The following is a 17,684-nucleotide window of genomic DNA, read 5'->3' on the forward strand; positions in this document are numbered from 1 at the left end:
CTTGAGAAAATTAAATAATAAACATTATGACAACAATAAAATATTGTTTCCTCTTGTTACTTCTAATGTGTATTAGAGGTCAGCCAGGCCCATCATGGACTGAGGTCAAACCAGCCGTCACTGGCATCTGCATGGTCAAATCAAACGAGGCTACAGCTGGATTAAAGTTCAAAGTTCAAAATTTATTGTCATATGCACTTTAGTACAAGTACCACAGCAATGAAATACAGTATGCCCTATTGCACTCTTTCAGCACCAGTCAACAGTAACAATCAATAACAGCCACAGATTAATGTTAAAGGCATTCCCAGACCGAGCTGACGGGACTTTTATTTTGGAATGCCTCTAAATTAATATCATAGAATACTTGAATTTGGTGTCTGTATGCCGTCAGAGATGGTCTCAACTCAAAATTTGTGTCACTCTTAGAAGTAATTCATTCTTTTTTTTTGTTCTTACACTTATTTTATGCCATTTTCTTTTTAAAAAGGGACACAGACAACATATACAAACATATTTATTGTAAATATAATCCTGGTAACTTAAATGTTTCTATATATATTTGACCTTTTTTCAAATTTTAATAACACCCTGGGCTTATGAACTTCTGATCTCTGATACACATTATATTAAGAGGAAACAATATTTTTTCAATTCTTTTTTTCTTTTTTGGGGGGTGGCAGTAGCTGAGTCCATAGGGAGTTGTTTTGGCAACCAGAGTGTCACTGGTTTAAGTTCCCGTACGGACCAAAGCAGGGAGTGTGCCCTGGTAGCTGAAGAGGGTCCAGTCCTCCTGGGCAATGCCAAGGTGCCCTTGAGCAAGGCCCCTAGAGCTCTACTCAGGGTGCCTGTCCAGCAGTCACAGCTGATGTCTCTCCATTATTGCATGTGTGTGTATTCTAACAATCACAGTGTAAATTGTCAATTGTAATTTCTCCAGTGGGGATCAATAAAGAGTATAAATAATTATTATTTTCAAGACTACAAAGCTTGTTTTCTTGAAATAACGTCATTAAGTTTTTGTATATATGCTGATACAACGTTTTTAAATAACATGACATGAAAGTATAGAAGTTAAATAAAAAGATAAACACAAAATTGAAACATTAACCCAGATAAAACACAAAAATGAAAGTTTCAAATGTTCTACAGCTGTATCATGAACACAATTATAATGCATCACCTTTTGACCTAGCGAAGACATGAACACAAATATTACTCTCTACTGCATCTACTCAAGCTTCATTGGAACGTTTGTGTACCTTTCTTTAATCGTATGAGTGACATTGTCTTGAGGTCAGCGATTACTTTGTCCATTACTTATCTTTACTAACTTATCACTTCTTTGTGTGAATTGCCTTATCATTGTGTAATGGTAAAACGTCAGTCCACCTGTATAAAAGAGGATGCATGCCTGTCTGTGGGCACTCAGGTTTTGGAGTCTTCAGGTGAGTACAGGATTATGGAGCTACTACTGTGTATCACTATCGCAGTATTTCAGCTTGAATGCTTCTGTAAAGTGACCAACTTTAGTGACTGAATTGAATTTTACCGACACAGTTGATAGCCGAGCCGAGACGATGAAGTGGGCCGTTGTTGTGTGTGCCATGGTGGCACTGTCCGAGTGCTTAATCCAGTAAGTCAAACCCGTTCCTGTACCTGTTGAATTTTTTATTTTTCCTACTAACTGAACTTCATCCGCTCCTACAAAATAACTGTTTACGTCTCTCGTCCACACTACTTCGGCATTTCTGTGCCTCTGAGAACAGATACATGCAGTATGGAAACACTGCTGACCCTGTTTTTCTCAGAGGTTGCATTGTAGTCTGGACGGCCGCTAAAGGAGACCTTTGGAAACAACAATGTGCGTCAGTCAATCTTACCGGTTAGGTAGGCTTACATGCCTATCAGTAACAGTTCTACCTCGTCCAAACAAATAATTCCTTGGTCTTACTTTTTGTTAAGTTTTTCCCAAAGTATTTTCTGTATTTAACTGTTGTGTGAACGGAGATCATTTTTGTCTTAAAAGACCCCTAAACCTAGAAGTGTAGATGTAGCCTTAAAATTACCATGTGTAAGGCCTCTTTGATTGTACTGCCCTCAAAAGTAAATCTGATTTATCCAGGTTTTATCCAGGATTGATAACAAATTCTCATTTGCACCAATGACCATCACATTCACACAGTTACACATTCAAAGGCTGATTTGCTGGCCATTGAGCACTGCTCCACTGGAGCAGTTGGAGGTTAAGGGCCTTGCTCAAGGGCACCTCAGTGTTGGTAACGAGGGAAGGACAAGCGCTGATCTTTCACTTTCCACACCCAGAATTTTATCCTGTTGGTCTGGGGATTGAACCAACAACCTCCCGGGCACAAGCTTCTTTTTCTCTAACCTTTAGGCCACCATTGCCCTAATTTTAAATGAAGGCAGCTGGGTTAGGCGGATATCTCTGTCCTGATTTCTCATATACGAGTACTGAGAGGTTTACTAAGAAAGGATACATGAGAAAAACCTCTTTATAGATCAATAAAAGGCTACCAACAGGATTTAAGTTGCTCCCTTTGATGACACCTAGGGTCCCTCTGAGGAAGGGCAAGTCCGCCAGGGAGAACCTGGAGGAGCAGGGTCTGTGGGAGGAGTTCAGACTCAAGTACCCATACAACCCCATGGCCAAGTTTGACCAGAGCTTTGCCGTGGGCAACGAGGGCATGACCAACGATGCTGATGTGAGTAACAGCTCCTAAAGCATAAACAGACAAACTTTGACAAATGACTCATTTCGTCGTGAGTAATCTCATTTTCTCATTGTCATCTTCAGCTGTCCTACTATGGAATCATCTCCATTGGAACTCCTCCTCAGTCCTTTAAGGTCATCTTTGACAGCGGCTCGTCTAACCTGTGGGTGCCCTCCATCTACTGCAACAGTGCAGCCTGCAGTATGTACAACTATACAGCACATGCTAAGTCAGATGTTGGATACCGGACTGAGGTTTGGTATCCAGTTTGCCATCTTATTTCTCTGATTCTGGGGTATTTTTGAACATAAACAGTTTATACAGTTTTTTTCTTAGCTTCAGAAATTGCTGTTGGATTTTAAGGTTAGGATTGGGGATTTTGTGAGGTCCAGCCTGCCTTGACTGGTCTACCGGAAGTAAAACAGAATCACATGAAGTGCCCACGCTGGCATATGTCAGTTAACCACCAAGGACCCTGGGGGAACTAGTTGCCTGTTAGCTAATAAAGCTAAGCTAATACATATTGAACAACGAAAAAACAAAAAGCAGATGTTAGCTAAATCCCATAAGTAATGATAGAGTCATACAATAGTTCTGTAGTAGGATTTAGAGGCCTCAAAATCCCTATGGTTTGGGTTAGGTATCCAGAGTTAGAATTGGTTAGTGTTAGAACCTGAGAAAAGTAAAAGCCGAAGACCTCTGCAAGGGAATGCAGACCCTGGGAGCATCTGGTCTAAAGAATAGGAGGGTTGGGGTTAAAAAGACGTAGGGAGAATTGGGTTGGCCTACTGATTCAGATGTGGGGGTTTTAGAAGGACGGTCCAGGTAATGACTGGAGAGGTCGTTTGTGCTGCTGGTGCCAGTGGGAAGGCCTCGCCTGGCAGGGTTCCATCCCCGAGCAAAGCGTCGCTTACGGGACAGGTAGACAAAAGACAAGGGACAGAGCCAACCACCTGGAGGGACTGGCTTTTGGGGTAGAAGAGGGATCATTTAGTTCTTTTGCCTAGCTAATATCAGAGGCCTTGGGATCCCTTTTGGCCAGATCAGAAGTCGTCAAACAGTCTTCAATTAGTTGTTGCCATGGCTAGATTACAAATGATAGATGTGTATGATTGTCCATTAAACCAGATGGAAAACAAGAGGTTAAGATAAATCTTTATTAAGATCCAATTGTTAATGTTTACTTTACATTTGCATAATTTGCTTAAATTTTGACTTTGTCTATGTTGCAAGGAAAAACATATACACATACATCCACGCTACATCTGCAAGCCTTAATTTGCTTTTTGACATCTTTACCTTCCTAGATAACCACAAGAAATTTAACCCTGGCGCAAGCAGCACTTACAGAAACAACGGCGGAGCTCTGAGCATCCGCTATGGTACCGGCAGCATGACTGGTTTCCTTGGATACGACACAGTGAGGGTGAGAACTTTAAGCTAACTGAACCAGTAAAATTGTAGTTATTCATAGTTCACTCTCAGATTCCTTCAGTGATAAATATCTGCTTGCAGGGTCATATTCAAAGCAAATGAAGGGGGTAGGCTATTCAGATTACAATTTTTGAAAATCCCATTATAATTTGAGATGCAATTTGTCCGTCAGGTGGGTGGGCTCCCCGTGACAAACCAGATCTTCGGCATGAGCGAGAGTGAGGCTCCCTTCATGCAGCACATGATTGCTGATGGTATCCTGGGCCTGGCATACCCACGCCTGTCTGCTTCCGGCGCTACACCCGTCTTTGACAACATGATGAAGGAGGGCCTGGTCAACCAGGACCTCTTCTCTGTGTACCTGAGCTCGTAAGGACAACCAGGACTTTGCAGGATCGTATTACTTGCTTATACCAAGACTGTAATGCAATGGATTTCTAGGAAGTTGATCAGTACGTTCTCGCTTTCCTCTGTAGTAACTCTCAGCAAGGCAGTGTGGTGACCTTCGGTGGTGTTGACCCCAACCATTACTCCGGTCCCATCTCCTGGATTCCCCTCTCCAATGAGCTGTACTGGCAGATCACAGTGGACAGGTAAAGCCCCAGATACAGCATCACGGGTCAATACGTTGCATTTCATTTTATTATGGTTTATTCTGAAGCGACTGCCAATAAGTGCATTTAACCCTGAAGGTATAAACTCGAAACAATGAGAATCACATGGAAGAAGTACTATTAGCTTTAACCCTTCTATTGTCTTCACTTTTGGGACCCTCTTGTATCCCTCGGGTCAAACTGACCCGTGACTTATATCAATTCTGAAATAAAATTTTACTTCATTATCTATTAACAAACATTGTCTTTATCTCAATTTCAAACAATTGAGATAACATATATGTTTAGGGAATGCAATCCGTCTCTACCAGAACACAATTAAAAATGGAATTCATTTTCTTTCATAAGGTTATTAGATTATACTTTATAAGATTATACTTTATTCATCCCACGACGGGGAAATTTTGTTGTCACAGCAGCAGCATTTTTTCAATAAAAGCAGAAAACAAAAACACACAAACAAGTAAGCACACAAGAAATACAGGCAAACAATAGACAATGATAACATGGTAGACTGAGTAAGCAAAATGGCGTCAAATAAAGGGATTTCAAAGTGCGGTTGCCATGATACAAGAAACAATATTGCAGTGTAAGTGACGTTAAAATTAAATTGAATGTGTAATTAGAGTGATGAAGCAAGAGTCAGTAGCATAATTTAAATTATAAGGTTTCATGTTAAAAATCCACTATGTGATCATTCTTATCTTGGAAAAAAACATAAGTGGTCAAATTTATCACGGAAAATAAGGTAAGGCCATTGATTTTCAGGTAGAATAAATGCATATTTGTACCATTTTTCTTCCTTTAAAAATTTGAAATGGGTCAATTTGACCCAAATACCATACAAGGGTTAATTAAGTAAGCCAGACTACAAAGTGCCGCATGTAAGTAAAAGAGCAGGTCCCCTGAAAAGTATCTAAACCCAGATACTGGCAAACGTGTTCATGCATGCTGTATCCCTTTCAGTGTTACTGTCAATGGCCAGGTTGTGGCTTGCCAAGGGGGTTGCCAGGCTATCGTGGACACCGGCACGTCTCTGATTGTTGGACCTCAGAGCAGCATCAACAACATCAACCAAATGGTGGGAGCTACCAACCAGAACGGAGACGTAAGTTCCAATAAAAAGACCTGCTGGTTGACTGAAGCGCATTCATGTAACCTGACTTGAACAGTAAAACCAACCAAATTTGAATCCTCTTTCATACCTTTTTCTTCTCTTTATCCCTCTGCCTCAGTATTTGGTCAACTGCAACAGCATTGCCCAATTGCCAGATGTGACCTTCCACATCCACGGACAGGAATTCACCATCCCAGGTTCTGCCTACGTCCGTCAGGTAAGTGTTTGCTTCTATGCCAGAATTTGTTTTATCTCACTTCACCATATTTCCCCTCCATGTGACATTCTTCTCCTAAACCTCTCACAGTCTCAGTACTATGGTTGCCGTACTGGCTTTTCCAACGGAGGAGACAGCCTGTGGATCCTGGGTGACGTCTTCATCAGACAGTACTATTCCATCTTCGACAGAGCTCAAAATATGGTGGGCCTGGCCAAGGCTAGATAAGCAATCTGAGATCCCCTTTCCCAAGAGCCTTGAAACAATCATGTGTACGTCTTGGTATTTCAGTAGGATTTCCAACATGCCTGAAACTCGAAATCTTCTCCTTGTCCTGTATATGATATAATTTCGTCAAATTCAATAAAAAGATTTAAATCAATTAGACTGGTGTTTTATGAAATTGTACAACATATACTGTATACTTGCCTCTAAATTTGTGTCAATGATGAGCTACTATAACATCTCATTTTACATGGCGGAAGCCCAATGGAACACACCGTTTGATGCAAATACACACAAGCTTGCTAACAATTAGCCACTGAACTAGCCCATTGATTTGAAATGTGTTGGATTGGTTGGTATCAGAGGACAGACATCCCATATAGGCTCAGTTGCAGTAGAAATGTCAACACTGGAGGTACAAAGAGTTAAAATGATACTGTAATGTTGATCATGCTAACATGATCATGCTAGCGGCGGAAGATGTGCCGTCAGCCATCCTGATGTCAATGGGGAGCTCATTCCACCATTCAGGAGCCAGGAAAGCAAACAGTCAGGGTTTGGTTTGATTGGATGTCCCCTGCCGTGAGGGGCCAGCAAGAAGGTCGGCTGAAGCAGAGCTGAGGGGGCGTACTGGAAAGTAAGGTCTTACATCCGTGTTACATCCATGTCTTGGCTGTAAGCTGGGCCTGATCCATTTGTGGCCCGGTATGCCAGTACTAGTCAGTCTTGAAGTGTATGGGGGCAGCAAGTGGTAACCATGCAGTGCAGGGAGCGGGGGAGCAGTGTGAGGAAACGTGGGTAGGGTGAAGACCAGTGGAGTTGCTGATTAGTGTGGCCTGTGTGAGTGAAAACAGTTCAACGCCGTTTATAACGCCATTCATAATGCCATTTAAAAGGCCATTTATAACACCATTAACGATGCCATTCATAGTGCTATTCATAATGCCATTTAAAATGCCATTTATGACACCACCGGGTGATGATAAACGCCCCCACAAGTCTAATAAGCACCAGATGGTGTTTATTAAACATAGCAGCGTCACATCTGGTGCCGTTTGTTAGATGCCTCCTGGCCTAAATATAAAAATAAGCATTGTTATATAAATTAACAGTTGATTTTCACATGAGGATATAGGGGGGAAACTCAACCTAGAATTAATCTAATTATTGCTACAAATCTAAGGGGGACATCAGTGCATGGCCCCTAAAAGAAATGTATTGAATCAGTATTTGATATTATTGTATATGGATTCAAAACAACAACAATCTTTTCTGAATTTTGCATCCCTGAAATGAATAATTCCTTAGTTTTGTAGTTTCTGTTGCCACAGACAGATATATAGTGATGATTGCTGGGTAACATTTTGCTGTTGTCCAAAGTCAAGTCTCTATTTGATCATGTATTGAGATGATTGGAGTTACGGTAGCTAGTTAGGCGCAAAATCTGTGAAGACAGAATAAGCAGCACATATGCAAGCCGAAGGCCTAATGTTATGTATTATGTGGGATTGACAGAAGGTGAAACAGAAGTCACAAGCTACTGTGACTGGACGGTCCAACTACCACCTGAACACCACCACACTCCTCTCTAGAAATTGGCCATACCAGGTATGTTGCTGAAACAATGTATCTGCATACATTGCTTCTGCATTCAACTAATACACAGTACTTTGCCCAGTTTTTCCGTGTTACTAATTAAGGGTTTTCAAGTGAAAAACATAATTTCAAAACCTAAAAAATAAGCAATTTTTCAGCTTTCTGACTACACGTTTTGTTCAGTTTTGACAATGGGTTTTTAAATCCTAAAAAGGGAAACAATAATTGCAGATATATGGTTTCCCCTGGACATTTGGAGGTTTATTGAGACAGTGACATTGCTTGTGTGTGGTGTGTGTGTGTGTGTGTGTGTGTGTGTGTGGTCCTTGTGTTTTACCTCCTCCTCACAGAGGATAGTTAGTAAGTGGATCCTTGAGCTTAGATTATTGTTGTTTGTAAAAGTAAAAAAGATTAATTCTGAGATATATTGTGCTTACATAGGAAATGTAACAATCACAAATGTACATTTTGTCCATCCTGTATGCCCTGCAACAATTGCTTTTACACAGCTCTGATAGTTATCACTAATGGGTTTTGTCCTGCAACTGTGTTTATTAATTATATCTGAGAATCTGAGAGTCCACATTTCTAACTTTTCCAGTTTTGTCTGCTTGTTTTTGATGAGTGATGAAAAGGAAAAGGTTCTCAATGTTAACCTATGTTGAATACAGCATAGGCTAATATCAAAAAGTCCCATGTCTCATCTTCTTCCCTTCTATCTTTCTTTCTTTTCTAGTATTACCTCAGTGTGCAGTAGGGCAGAATATGCATACTTTCCACTGGTCGATGGTTGTGGGGTTTATTAAGAGTGTGTGAAGCTGGGTAGCCTGCTGTTGGGGAGGGAGGCTAGTCTATATGTCGGCTATGTAGCCCAACTGTTACAGGCTAATGGGGCTGCATGTTATGAAATTGTTTGCCAGGTTTTCTGGTTATTGGTCATTGTGTATAGATATGGGGCAGGGTTGCTGTCTGGTAGAGTGTTTTTCTTTGTTTTCTTTGCTTGTTTCAGACTTCTAATGGGTGTTTTCGATGTAGCCTATGCTAGGATGACCACCTGTCCTGCGTTGCGTGCGCGCACGGCGTTTGAAGCCCAATTCATACGTCCTGCAAATTGAGACCGTGTCACGCATAATCAATGCTTGCTCAAAAAAGAAGTTGGTCGCTCTATATCTCCAAGCCCCAGGCCGCCAAACGAGCATTACTCGAGAGTTCAGCACGCTGCTGTTGCCGCCACACCCACACAGCCACACCCATGACCTGCCTTTAATGACACGCAAGTTCACCCCCCCTATCGTTCCGTGAACCTCTGGAGTTGTGAGTTACGATTTTTTTTTTTTTTTTAACTGTTCCTGTGGTGTTGAGCAACTACAATTCCTGTTAATCCAATAATTTCATATTACAATTTATTTAAAGTGTATAAATTGTAATGAAAAAAAAAAATGAAATAGCTATATTAAATCTTAAGAGGAAGTGCATCTGTCAATTCACTAAGTGTTCAAAATATTAAGAATCTCAATTTAGAAAAAAATACATGTTTAAGGGAATTAATATACCATGTAAGGTGGTATGTGCTAGAAATGGGTAAACCACTATCAGTGAGTCTGTCCGTGGGGGGGCACCACTGCGCCAGACAGTGTCCCAAATTGTCCCTCAGAAACATACCCCTCGTGCCCCCTTGGGCTTATTAGCAGGTGGTCATCCTAGCCTACCATGCATGTGTCATATGCTACATCAACACCCCTCTGTGAGTCTAGATGGGTGGATTTTACACTAGGTGTGTATAGATTTTATAGTTAACATTTTCCTATGCAAGCAAGCCTATCAAAATATTTTCTTATTTTTTTCTATTAATTCTCTTTCCATCTTTAACATTCACTGTCTTGCTCTCGCACTAAACAGTGGTGTATTTTGAAGAACCAACACACACATAGATTGTTTTAAATGTGCTTAATCCGTTGGCGCGCCATCTTGTGTCAACTCGTGGTATGGCAATACAATGTTCACCATGCTGGAAGTTTTGACTGGTCTATGTGTCAACTAAGTAGCTAATGTTAGCTTGCTGAAGTAACGTGCTGAAGTAACGTTAACTATCGTAAACACACTTGGTGGATTAGGATGTTAAGACTAGCATTGCGTCGATCGGCGTCCAAAAATAGACCCGTGGAGCCCGCACGCTTTTTTACTGCATCTTTTTTAGGAGTGGACAGTCCACAGCAAAAGTCTGAAAATAACATTAATGTTAGGCGTTTCAGACAATTTCCCCACCCACCAAGCGACAAGTCACCGCTCAACCACCGTCCCCAGCCGACCTACCACCTCAGGTAAAGCCACCAAGGCTAATGTTATGCTAACGCTAACGTTAGATGTGCATTACTTTGAGAAGCTTCAGCAAACATAACTAATTTAGCGACAACATAAATAGCACGTCATATGTCGATATATTTTATGTTAATTGCTGCGTGGTCAGTTGTGGACGTGCTATTAAACGAATGGAAGAGTCACGCGAAACTCCAATAGGGAATCATACAATTTAATATGCCCCTAACATAAACTATTGCTAAGAAACTTGCCACTGTGAGAAAAGACATTCAGCGATGGTCCAAATGCCTCGGACTTCAATTCGGTATGACTAGATAATCCACAAAACAGCACCTATTTATAATAATTTATCATATTTTCTATTTGGTTTGCCTGCTCCACGACCCACACTGCTAACGTTAACGGTCACATCTAATCCTAGCTTTTGTAAAATATTTAATAGATATATGTCCATGTGTCATATTTATTGATGGCCGAATTTTAAGACATGGTCTAATGTTTCGAAGACTGTGTTCAGTCATGTTTTCAGGGGCATGAGCTTATTCCTGTAAGCAAATCACATTAAACCAGGAAATATTCAAATGAGAATCGACAATGACCTTTGAATATAGCTAGCCAGCTACAGTGCTTTCTCAGCTAGCTAGCTAACGTTACTGCAACGGTAGGTGGGAGCAAGCTTCTTCAGCATCAGATAGCTAGCAAGCTGGAAGCGTTATAACTCTGTTTAGCTAAATAGTATATCCATGCTGGTTAAATAACTAATGTAGCTAAGATAACCGTTAGCAGGGCTCAACACTATCAAATAAGATTTGGTTTTAATGAGCTTATATTTATTTACGTGACATCATTTGTCAATGTTGCCCTTGTCTGTGACAAAACTGCCATACACATTTTTGACAGCAGACAGTTTCACTTGTCATACCAGGAAAGGCACAGGTGTACTAATTACATAATTGATTTTTAACTGAAAAATGCATTATCCCCCCAAAAAACAGCAATGCAGCAACCTACTGTAAATGTAATGCAGCTTTTTTCTGACATTTATTACACCTTTGTTTTGTGTCTGCTGTGACATGACCAAAAAAACTCATACAAAACATATGTTAAGTTATATAATATTGCATGGACACGTTCTTTCTTAAAATTAAAAAACCTAATATTGTCGCCATCAGGGGATAACGTACAATATTATTTATATAGCACAGGCACTGTTTATAAAAGGATAACACACATGCACTGCAAGATATTTCTTCTATATAGCTTTTAAGTCACAAAATACAAGTCTATGACATTAGTTATCAATCCAAAGCACCAAGGTAATGAATTTAATAATGTGTTTTGTAGCAATACAATATCCAACTCTATGGGATATCTGGAGTAACTAATGTCACACAGAATAAACATGTTTTCCATATATCTGACTTAAACTGTAAATATGTTTTGTGTGTTTCCAGTTCATCTCTCTTCATGAGCATGGCGTCAGAGGGTGAAGGGTCGTCGTCCACGCCTCACAGACACACCAACAGGTTAGCCATGGAGAGGTCGCCCTACCTGCTGCAACATGCACACAACCCTGTGGACTGGTGAGTGCCCGGGAACCACAGATAGGCACCAGTGTTGTCAGATCTTGCGAGACAAATAAGCAACCAGGCATGTGAAAACAAGCCCAAAACAAGCGACTTTTTCCTACGGAGCCCCCTAAGATCCTGGAAGAGAAAAATTAAATAAACTGTGCACGGTTTTACGATCCGTGGGGACGTATTGTCAATTTCCATCCATGTGGACAGATTGGTAAACTGTACAGTTTATGTATTTTCTCTCCCTGAACTTCAGGACGATGAGCACAGGAGGGAGCTAAACCACCTTTTAACATTATTTGACATTAGAAAACTGATGGGATATCAAACAGATACTTTTTCACAGTGATTTTGAGTCGTTCCCCACGACGGGTTGAATCCATTCTTTTCCTCCTTTCTCTTTCTCCCACTCTTTGTTATATTTCTTCCCGTATTTCGCCCACTTTATCCCGGGCATTTATTCCTCCAAATTCTCCTACAGTCCACTCACCATCAGTCGCTAGTTGCGCATTTTCCTAACCAGAAAAACAACAGACTTCCCTGCTCTGCTTCTGATTGGCTGGTACTCGTTACCATCTGGGTCAGAGCCAATTAGAAGCAGCAAGTGGGCGGGGAAAAAACGCTGCTGTCTCCAGTGTGCACGGGGAAAGGGGCGGGACCGAGGGAACAGGCAAGACAACCTCCTACGTTTAAATAACACATAGAACATATCTGCTTGACAACTTATTATGGAGCTGGGAACAAGCCCAAATAAGGAACTACACTTTAGAAACAAGCCCAAGAAAACCGCGACCCGCGACTACCTATATCTGTAAGCAACTTTACAGAAAAACAAGCCCGAAGTCGCTTAGAATAAGCGGACTTGGCAACACCGATAGACCCACTTTTCTGAAAGCTGATATAATGTCAAGTATAAACTAATGTCATGTTTGTTTCAGGTATCCATGGGGACAAGATGCTTTTGACAAAGCAAAGAACGAAGACAAACCAATCTTTTTATCAGGTAAGTTCCCCCCCCCCACACACACCTGGCATTACATTCTCTTTTTATTTAGTTATTACAGAGCTCAAACAAACAATGTTCCTTCTTATTCTTACTAGCTTATAATTGCTAACACAGATTGAAATAAGGACCAATAAAGTATCTTAAATAAATGTACAGGTTTACAAATAGAAAATTAAATACAAAATGGAAAACCAAACTTCATAGAACCAGAAAGTTGGGAGTGTGCCTTCACGATAGTGAAATACATTTACAAAAAGGAGTAAGAAAAAAATGAAGACGTTCATCAGACCTTAATTCACTTAAAACAAATGGTGGTTGTTCAGGTGTAATGAACATAATCCATCTTTCCCATCTAAAACCTCTCCTGTTGCAGTCTAAAGGACAAAACAATTATTTACATCCTAATTCAATCATCAATTACAGGAATGTCTGATTTGAGCCACTGTCTAGTAATCTCTTTCCTGTCCACTTTGCTTAAAATTCTTAATAGAGACCCAGCATGAGAGGTAACATTTTCTAATGGCACGGCATTCAAATACACGGCCTCTAATTTGAATATGTCCACCTGGAGACACAACTGGCATTAACATGCATGTCATTTTGGGGCCACTCCACTCTGAATTGAACCTGCTCTATCTGTAAAGTGTCTTGAGATAACTCTTGTTATGATTTGATACTGTAAATAAAATTGAACTGAATTGTAAATCCTACCTACGCATATGTTTGTAAACCCATGCTAAAGTTGACTAAAAAGAGGAATAAAAAAATCATCTTTTGGAAATTCATCTTAATTCCTTAATTTAAAAAATGAGGAAAAATCCAACCTTTAAGACACCAATTTTCTTTGTGAATTCATGATTTATCCTAAATAAATAAAATACAAGGGGGCATAACAATACACACTCCCTTAATTTAAATTCCCATAGAGGCAGGCAGATTTTTATTGTTAAAGACCATGGATCCAGGATACTAAGCATCCTGATAAAGTTCCCTTGGCCTTTACAGTTAAAATACCCCCCCCCCCCCCCCCCCACATCAGCACATACCCTTCACCATTCCTAGGGATTGGCATGGGGTACTAACCTGGATCCATGAAATAACTAGCCTTTAATAATAACTGGCTCCAATGGGGATTTAACATAGGGGTGTCTATACTCATGCCCCCTGTATTTTAAGGAACAAAATTAATGTATTTACAATACATTATTCATTGCAGCACGGTGGCTAAGTGGTTAGCACTTCTGCCTCACAGCAAGAAGGTGCTTGGTTCGAATCCAGGTCGTTCCGGGCCTTTCTGTGTGGAGTTTGCATGTTCTCCCCGTGTTTGCGTGGGTTTCCTCCGGGTGCCCTGGTTTCTTCCCACCATAAAAGACACGCATCCTAGGTAGGACTACAGTTGAAAACTAGCCAATTGGCTAACACTGGCGCATTTACAGAAATGTTCATTAACGTGCGTTGTCCTAATCCAAATAAATAATAAACAAAGAAAATTGGTTTCCTTAAAAGTTGTTGTTTTTTGTAATTCTTTTAATTAGGCATTAATACGAATGTTTTATTCCTCTTTTTATTGAACTTTTGCATGGATTCCTAAACTTATGAGCAGCACTGTACCTCTGATATAAGATGACAATACCAGCTGGAAAATCCCCCCAAAGAAAAAACTTCATATGATGTCATACTGTACTATAGTTGTGCTTGTACGGGTTGTTTCCTGTAAACCTCTCTCTTTGACCGTCAGTGGGCTACTCAACGTGCCATTGGTGCCATGTTATGGAGAGGGAGTCTTTTGAAGATGAGGAAATTGGCAAAATCCTTAGTGACAACTTTGTCTGCATCAAAGTAGACCGAGAAGAGAGACCTGATGTGGACAAGGTCTACATGACTTTTGTACAGGTGTGTGTGTGCTCACATTTCTCAGTCTCGTCTCAGCAGATCTTACGATACTTCTTGTTGAGTTAAATATTGTCTCACTATATAAGTCACATGTGCAGAGCAGTTGCAAGTAGACGGAGTCTGGCCTGGTTGGTCTATAATACCTCTGGCTTTGAAGATGAGTCTGGCTTTGTCCCTTTAAATTAGCATAGAAGGTCCCCTGCCCGTTTCACTAAAGTTGACTCGGAGTTCAGTTTTGCAGAGCAGCAGTGAAGTTGCAGCGTGCAGTTCAGTGTGGCTCTGACTTGAACACATCGCTCTCTTTTTGTAAATAAATCTTTTCTTTTTTAATAAACGAGTCGGAAGCAGAAAGCAAAACCTTTTTTTTATTTTTGTTCTTTTTTAAAAAAAAATATCTTTCAATTCTGCAATGAAATGCTTGGATACTACGGGGGGGTGGGGGGTGGGGGGGGATGGATCTCTGGGCACCTCGCCATTCGATTCCAAATCAGAGGCCAACGATTCGATTCTAAACCAATTATCAATGCAACAATTTCTTTTATGCACATTTCCATGCGTGATTTAAAAAAAAATACATATAAATCTGAGTTTGTTAGATCTTAACATATACAGTATTTGTCACACACAAGTTGTAATGAAATGGTTTGTTTACTGAGGTTTTTATTGTGTAACCATTCCATGCTTAAGTCTTAAACATGCTGAGTCACCTTCTCTCACAGTAATCAGTCAGATGTAATGTCATAAAGTAGATCAACAGCCTTAATGTGCTTTGCCTAATTATTTTATGTATTAGATCACGTGTATATATACAAAACGTATATTTCTTTTTCCATTTTTGTGTGTTTCTTCTGCACTCTTGCCTAAGATGTTGTGCTTTATCCCATCCTCTTTCAGGCACTCTGTTTTCTGATTTGACTTTTAAATAAAAATCAACAGTTACAAAAAAAATTGAATTATTAACTTATCAGACCTGAGCATTGTTGTAGAGAGAATCAATTATTTTTTAGAATATTTTCCCCAGCCCTATTGGTTACGTTGTAACCTTGGTTCTCTGAGTAAAGACAATTTTTCCAGTCATATTTCTTAATTTAATAGTGTTAAAACCTTGGCTTGTCTCGTTCTCGTGATCTTAGTCTTGTGTCTCGTGTTGTACGCTGAGTGTCTCGTCACACCCCGATTTCTCACGCAAGCCTCTTATGTTTTTCTTTTCTTTGCTGATACTCTCTCATGACTTTTGCTTGCTTCTGTCTACAGGCAACATGTGGAGGGGGAGGCTGGCCCATGAGTGTGTGGTTGACCCCTGACCTACTACCTTTCATTGGAGGCACCTACTTCCCTCCTACAGACCATGCTAGAAACCTGGGCTCAAAACAGTTCTCACCAGAATCATGGAACAGGTACAAGGTTTGGCAAATGATGTTTTGTGCTTTGGTTCTTTACTTCCTACTAGTTCCGGTGTTGAGACGGCAAGACGAGTGCTTCGGGACCGTCTACACACCGGAAAGAAATACAAACATATTTAAAAAAGATAGGCTTATGCTTAGTTTTTCAAAGTAAGTGCTGTAGTACAACTAGCAGGAGACAAGTTATAATTGAGGTAAGTTTGGAGACACTACTTTATTAAATCATTAAATTAATGCATTGTTTTGTTGTATCTCTTTTGGTGTTGTAGTTTGTAGACGTTCCCTAAGCTCTCTAACTGCCATCTCATCATCGGGACTAAACAGAGCTGAATTAGCACAACTTTTATGCATTTTTTACACATCTACTGCAATCAGATTCGCTGTGTTCACTCTGAAGGAATCACTTCACATGGGTAGGCACTTGTAATAAGGTTACATCTTCCACCTGCTCCGCTGTTGGGGTCTTCACTATTTACCCATAATTGGAGCTATTTATCCATAGCTGGGACAGGGGTTGACAGCATCAGGGCCTTTGCACTCACCAATGGGCCTGCACCACGTCTCTGGGGCTCACTGCTGCTCCGAGATCCTGTACAACTTAGCCTGGAACCACAAGGGACCACACACACACACACACACACACACACACACACACACACACACACACACACACACACACACACACACACAGACCCACACTTGCACGCACATAGACACACACAGACCCACACCCATGCACGCACGCACACAGACAGACACACACACACGCACACACGCACACAGACCAAACCACACACTGACAGACACCCCCCCCCCACACACACACACACCACACACCACACACACACACACACACACACACACACACACACACACACACACACAGTCAGACAGACAGACCCGCACAGACAGACAGACCGACCCACACACATACACAGACAGACAGATACTATACCAATACAAATGCATTTTCTTTTCCTCAGCCAGGCAGAAGCCTTTTGTACCACTTCTTCTTTGACTTTTGCAATATCTGGCTCTGAAGATCTACCAGCTGGGACCTCAAGGTGCTCTCAGTCCTCTCCCACTCCTGCTCTTTTTCCTGCCGAGTCAGCTTCAGGCTTTCTGTGGCTTGAAGGAGGGATGCCTTGTCCTCTTTCCACTTGTTGAGATTACTCTCCAGCTGCTGCTCAGTCTTCTTCAGAGCAGCCAGGAGGCAGTCACTCACAAAGCTCTGCTCGTCATACGGATCCACATAGGAGACTCTTGATTTGTTGCTCTCCTCCAGCAGGGAGGTTTTCTCCTGCTGCCATAGGACACACTCACTCTCCAGCTGATGTTCACACTTTTTCTTAAGAGTAGCCATGAGGTTCTTGTTGTTTTTGTCCTGCATCTCCAGCTGGGCTCTATGGGAAGCAGGGAGGTGTATCCCATAGTGAGACATCTCACTCATGCTACTCTGAGAACCGGGGTTACGCAAGTAACCTAAAGTTTTATGTTCGTTGCAAATACAAACTAAATCACCTGATTAATGCAACATAATCAGAATGT

The 17,684-nt window shown here is 40.9% G+C and overlaps 2 protein-coding genes across 2 annotated transcripts in view; both read left to right on the forward strand.

Moving 5' to 3' along the window:
• Nucleotides 1–1,357: 1,357 nt before the first annotated feature.
• On the forward strand, nucleotides 1,358–6,499 carry LOC116671261 (pepsin A). The gene is made up of 10 exons (XM_032502377.1): nucleotides 1,358–1,448; nucleotides 1,561–1,636; nucleotides 2,576–2,726; nucleotides 2,819–2,936; nucleotides 4,043–4,161; nucleotides 4,342–4,538; nucleotides 4,646–4,762; nucleotides 5,750–5,891; nucleotides 6,019–6,117; nucleotides 6,208–6,499. The coding sequence occupies exons 1-10, from the start codon at nucleotides 1,373–1,375 to the stop codon at nucleotides 6,343–6,345; spliced, it is 1,233 nt and encodes a 410-aa protein (XP_032358268.1). The 5' UTR covers nucleotides 1,358–1,372; the 3' UTR covers nucleotides 6,346–6,499.
• A 3,250-nt stretch (nucleotides 6,500–9,749) lies between these two features.
• The window catches only part of spata20 (spermatogenesis associated 20), a 60,444-nt gene continuing 52,509 nt past the window's right edge, over nucleotides 9,750–17,684 (forward strand). The window contains 6 exon segments of the mRNA XM_032502376.1: nucleotides 9,750–10,259; nucleotides 11,712–11,840; nucleotides 12,773–12,837; nucleotides 14,579–14,733; nucleotides 15,988–16,084; nucleotides 16,087–16,130. Coding sequence (XP_032358267.1) covers nucleotides 10,054–10,259; nucleotides 11,712–11,840; nucleotides 12,773–12,837; nucleotides 14,579–14,733; nucleotides 15,988–16,084; nucleotides 16,087–16,130 — 696 coding nt within the window. The 5' untranslated portion in view covers nucleotides 9,750–10,053.

This window comes from Etheostoma spectabile, chromosome 21 (assembly GCF_008692095.1).
Source record: "Etheostoma spectabile isolate EspeVRDwgs_2016 chromosome 21, UIUC_Espe_1.0, whole genome shotgun sequence".
NCBI lineage: Eukaryota > Metazoa > Chordata > Actinopteri > Perciformes > Percidae > Etheostoma > Etheostoma spectabile.

Coding starts and splice junctions, on each gene's coding strand:
- LOC116671261 (XM_032502377.1), top strand. CDS start 1,373: ATGGTAAAACGTCAGTCCACCTGTATAAAAGAGGATGCATGCCTGTCT. Junction 4,539..4,645: donor TTCTCTGTGTACCTGAGCTC/GTAAGGACAACC, acceptor TTTCCTCTGTAG/TAACTCTCAGCAAGGCAGTG. Junction 5,892..6,018: donor CTACCAACCAGAACGGAGAC/GTAAGTTCCAAT, acceptor CCTCTGCCTCAG/TATTTGGTCAACTGCAACAG.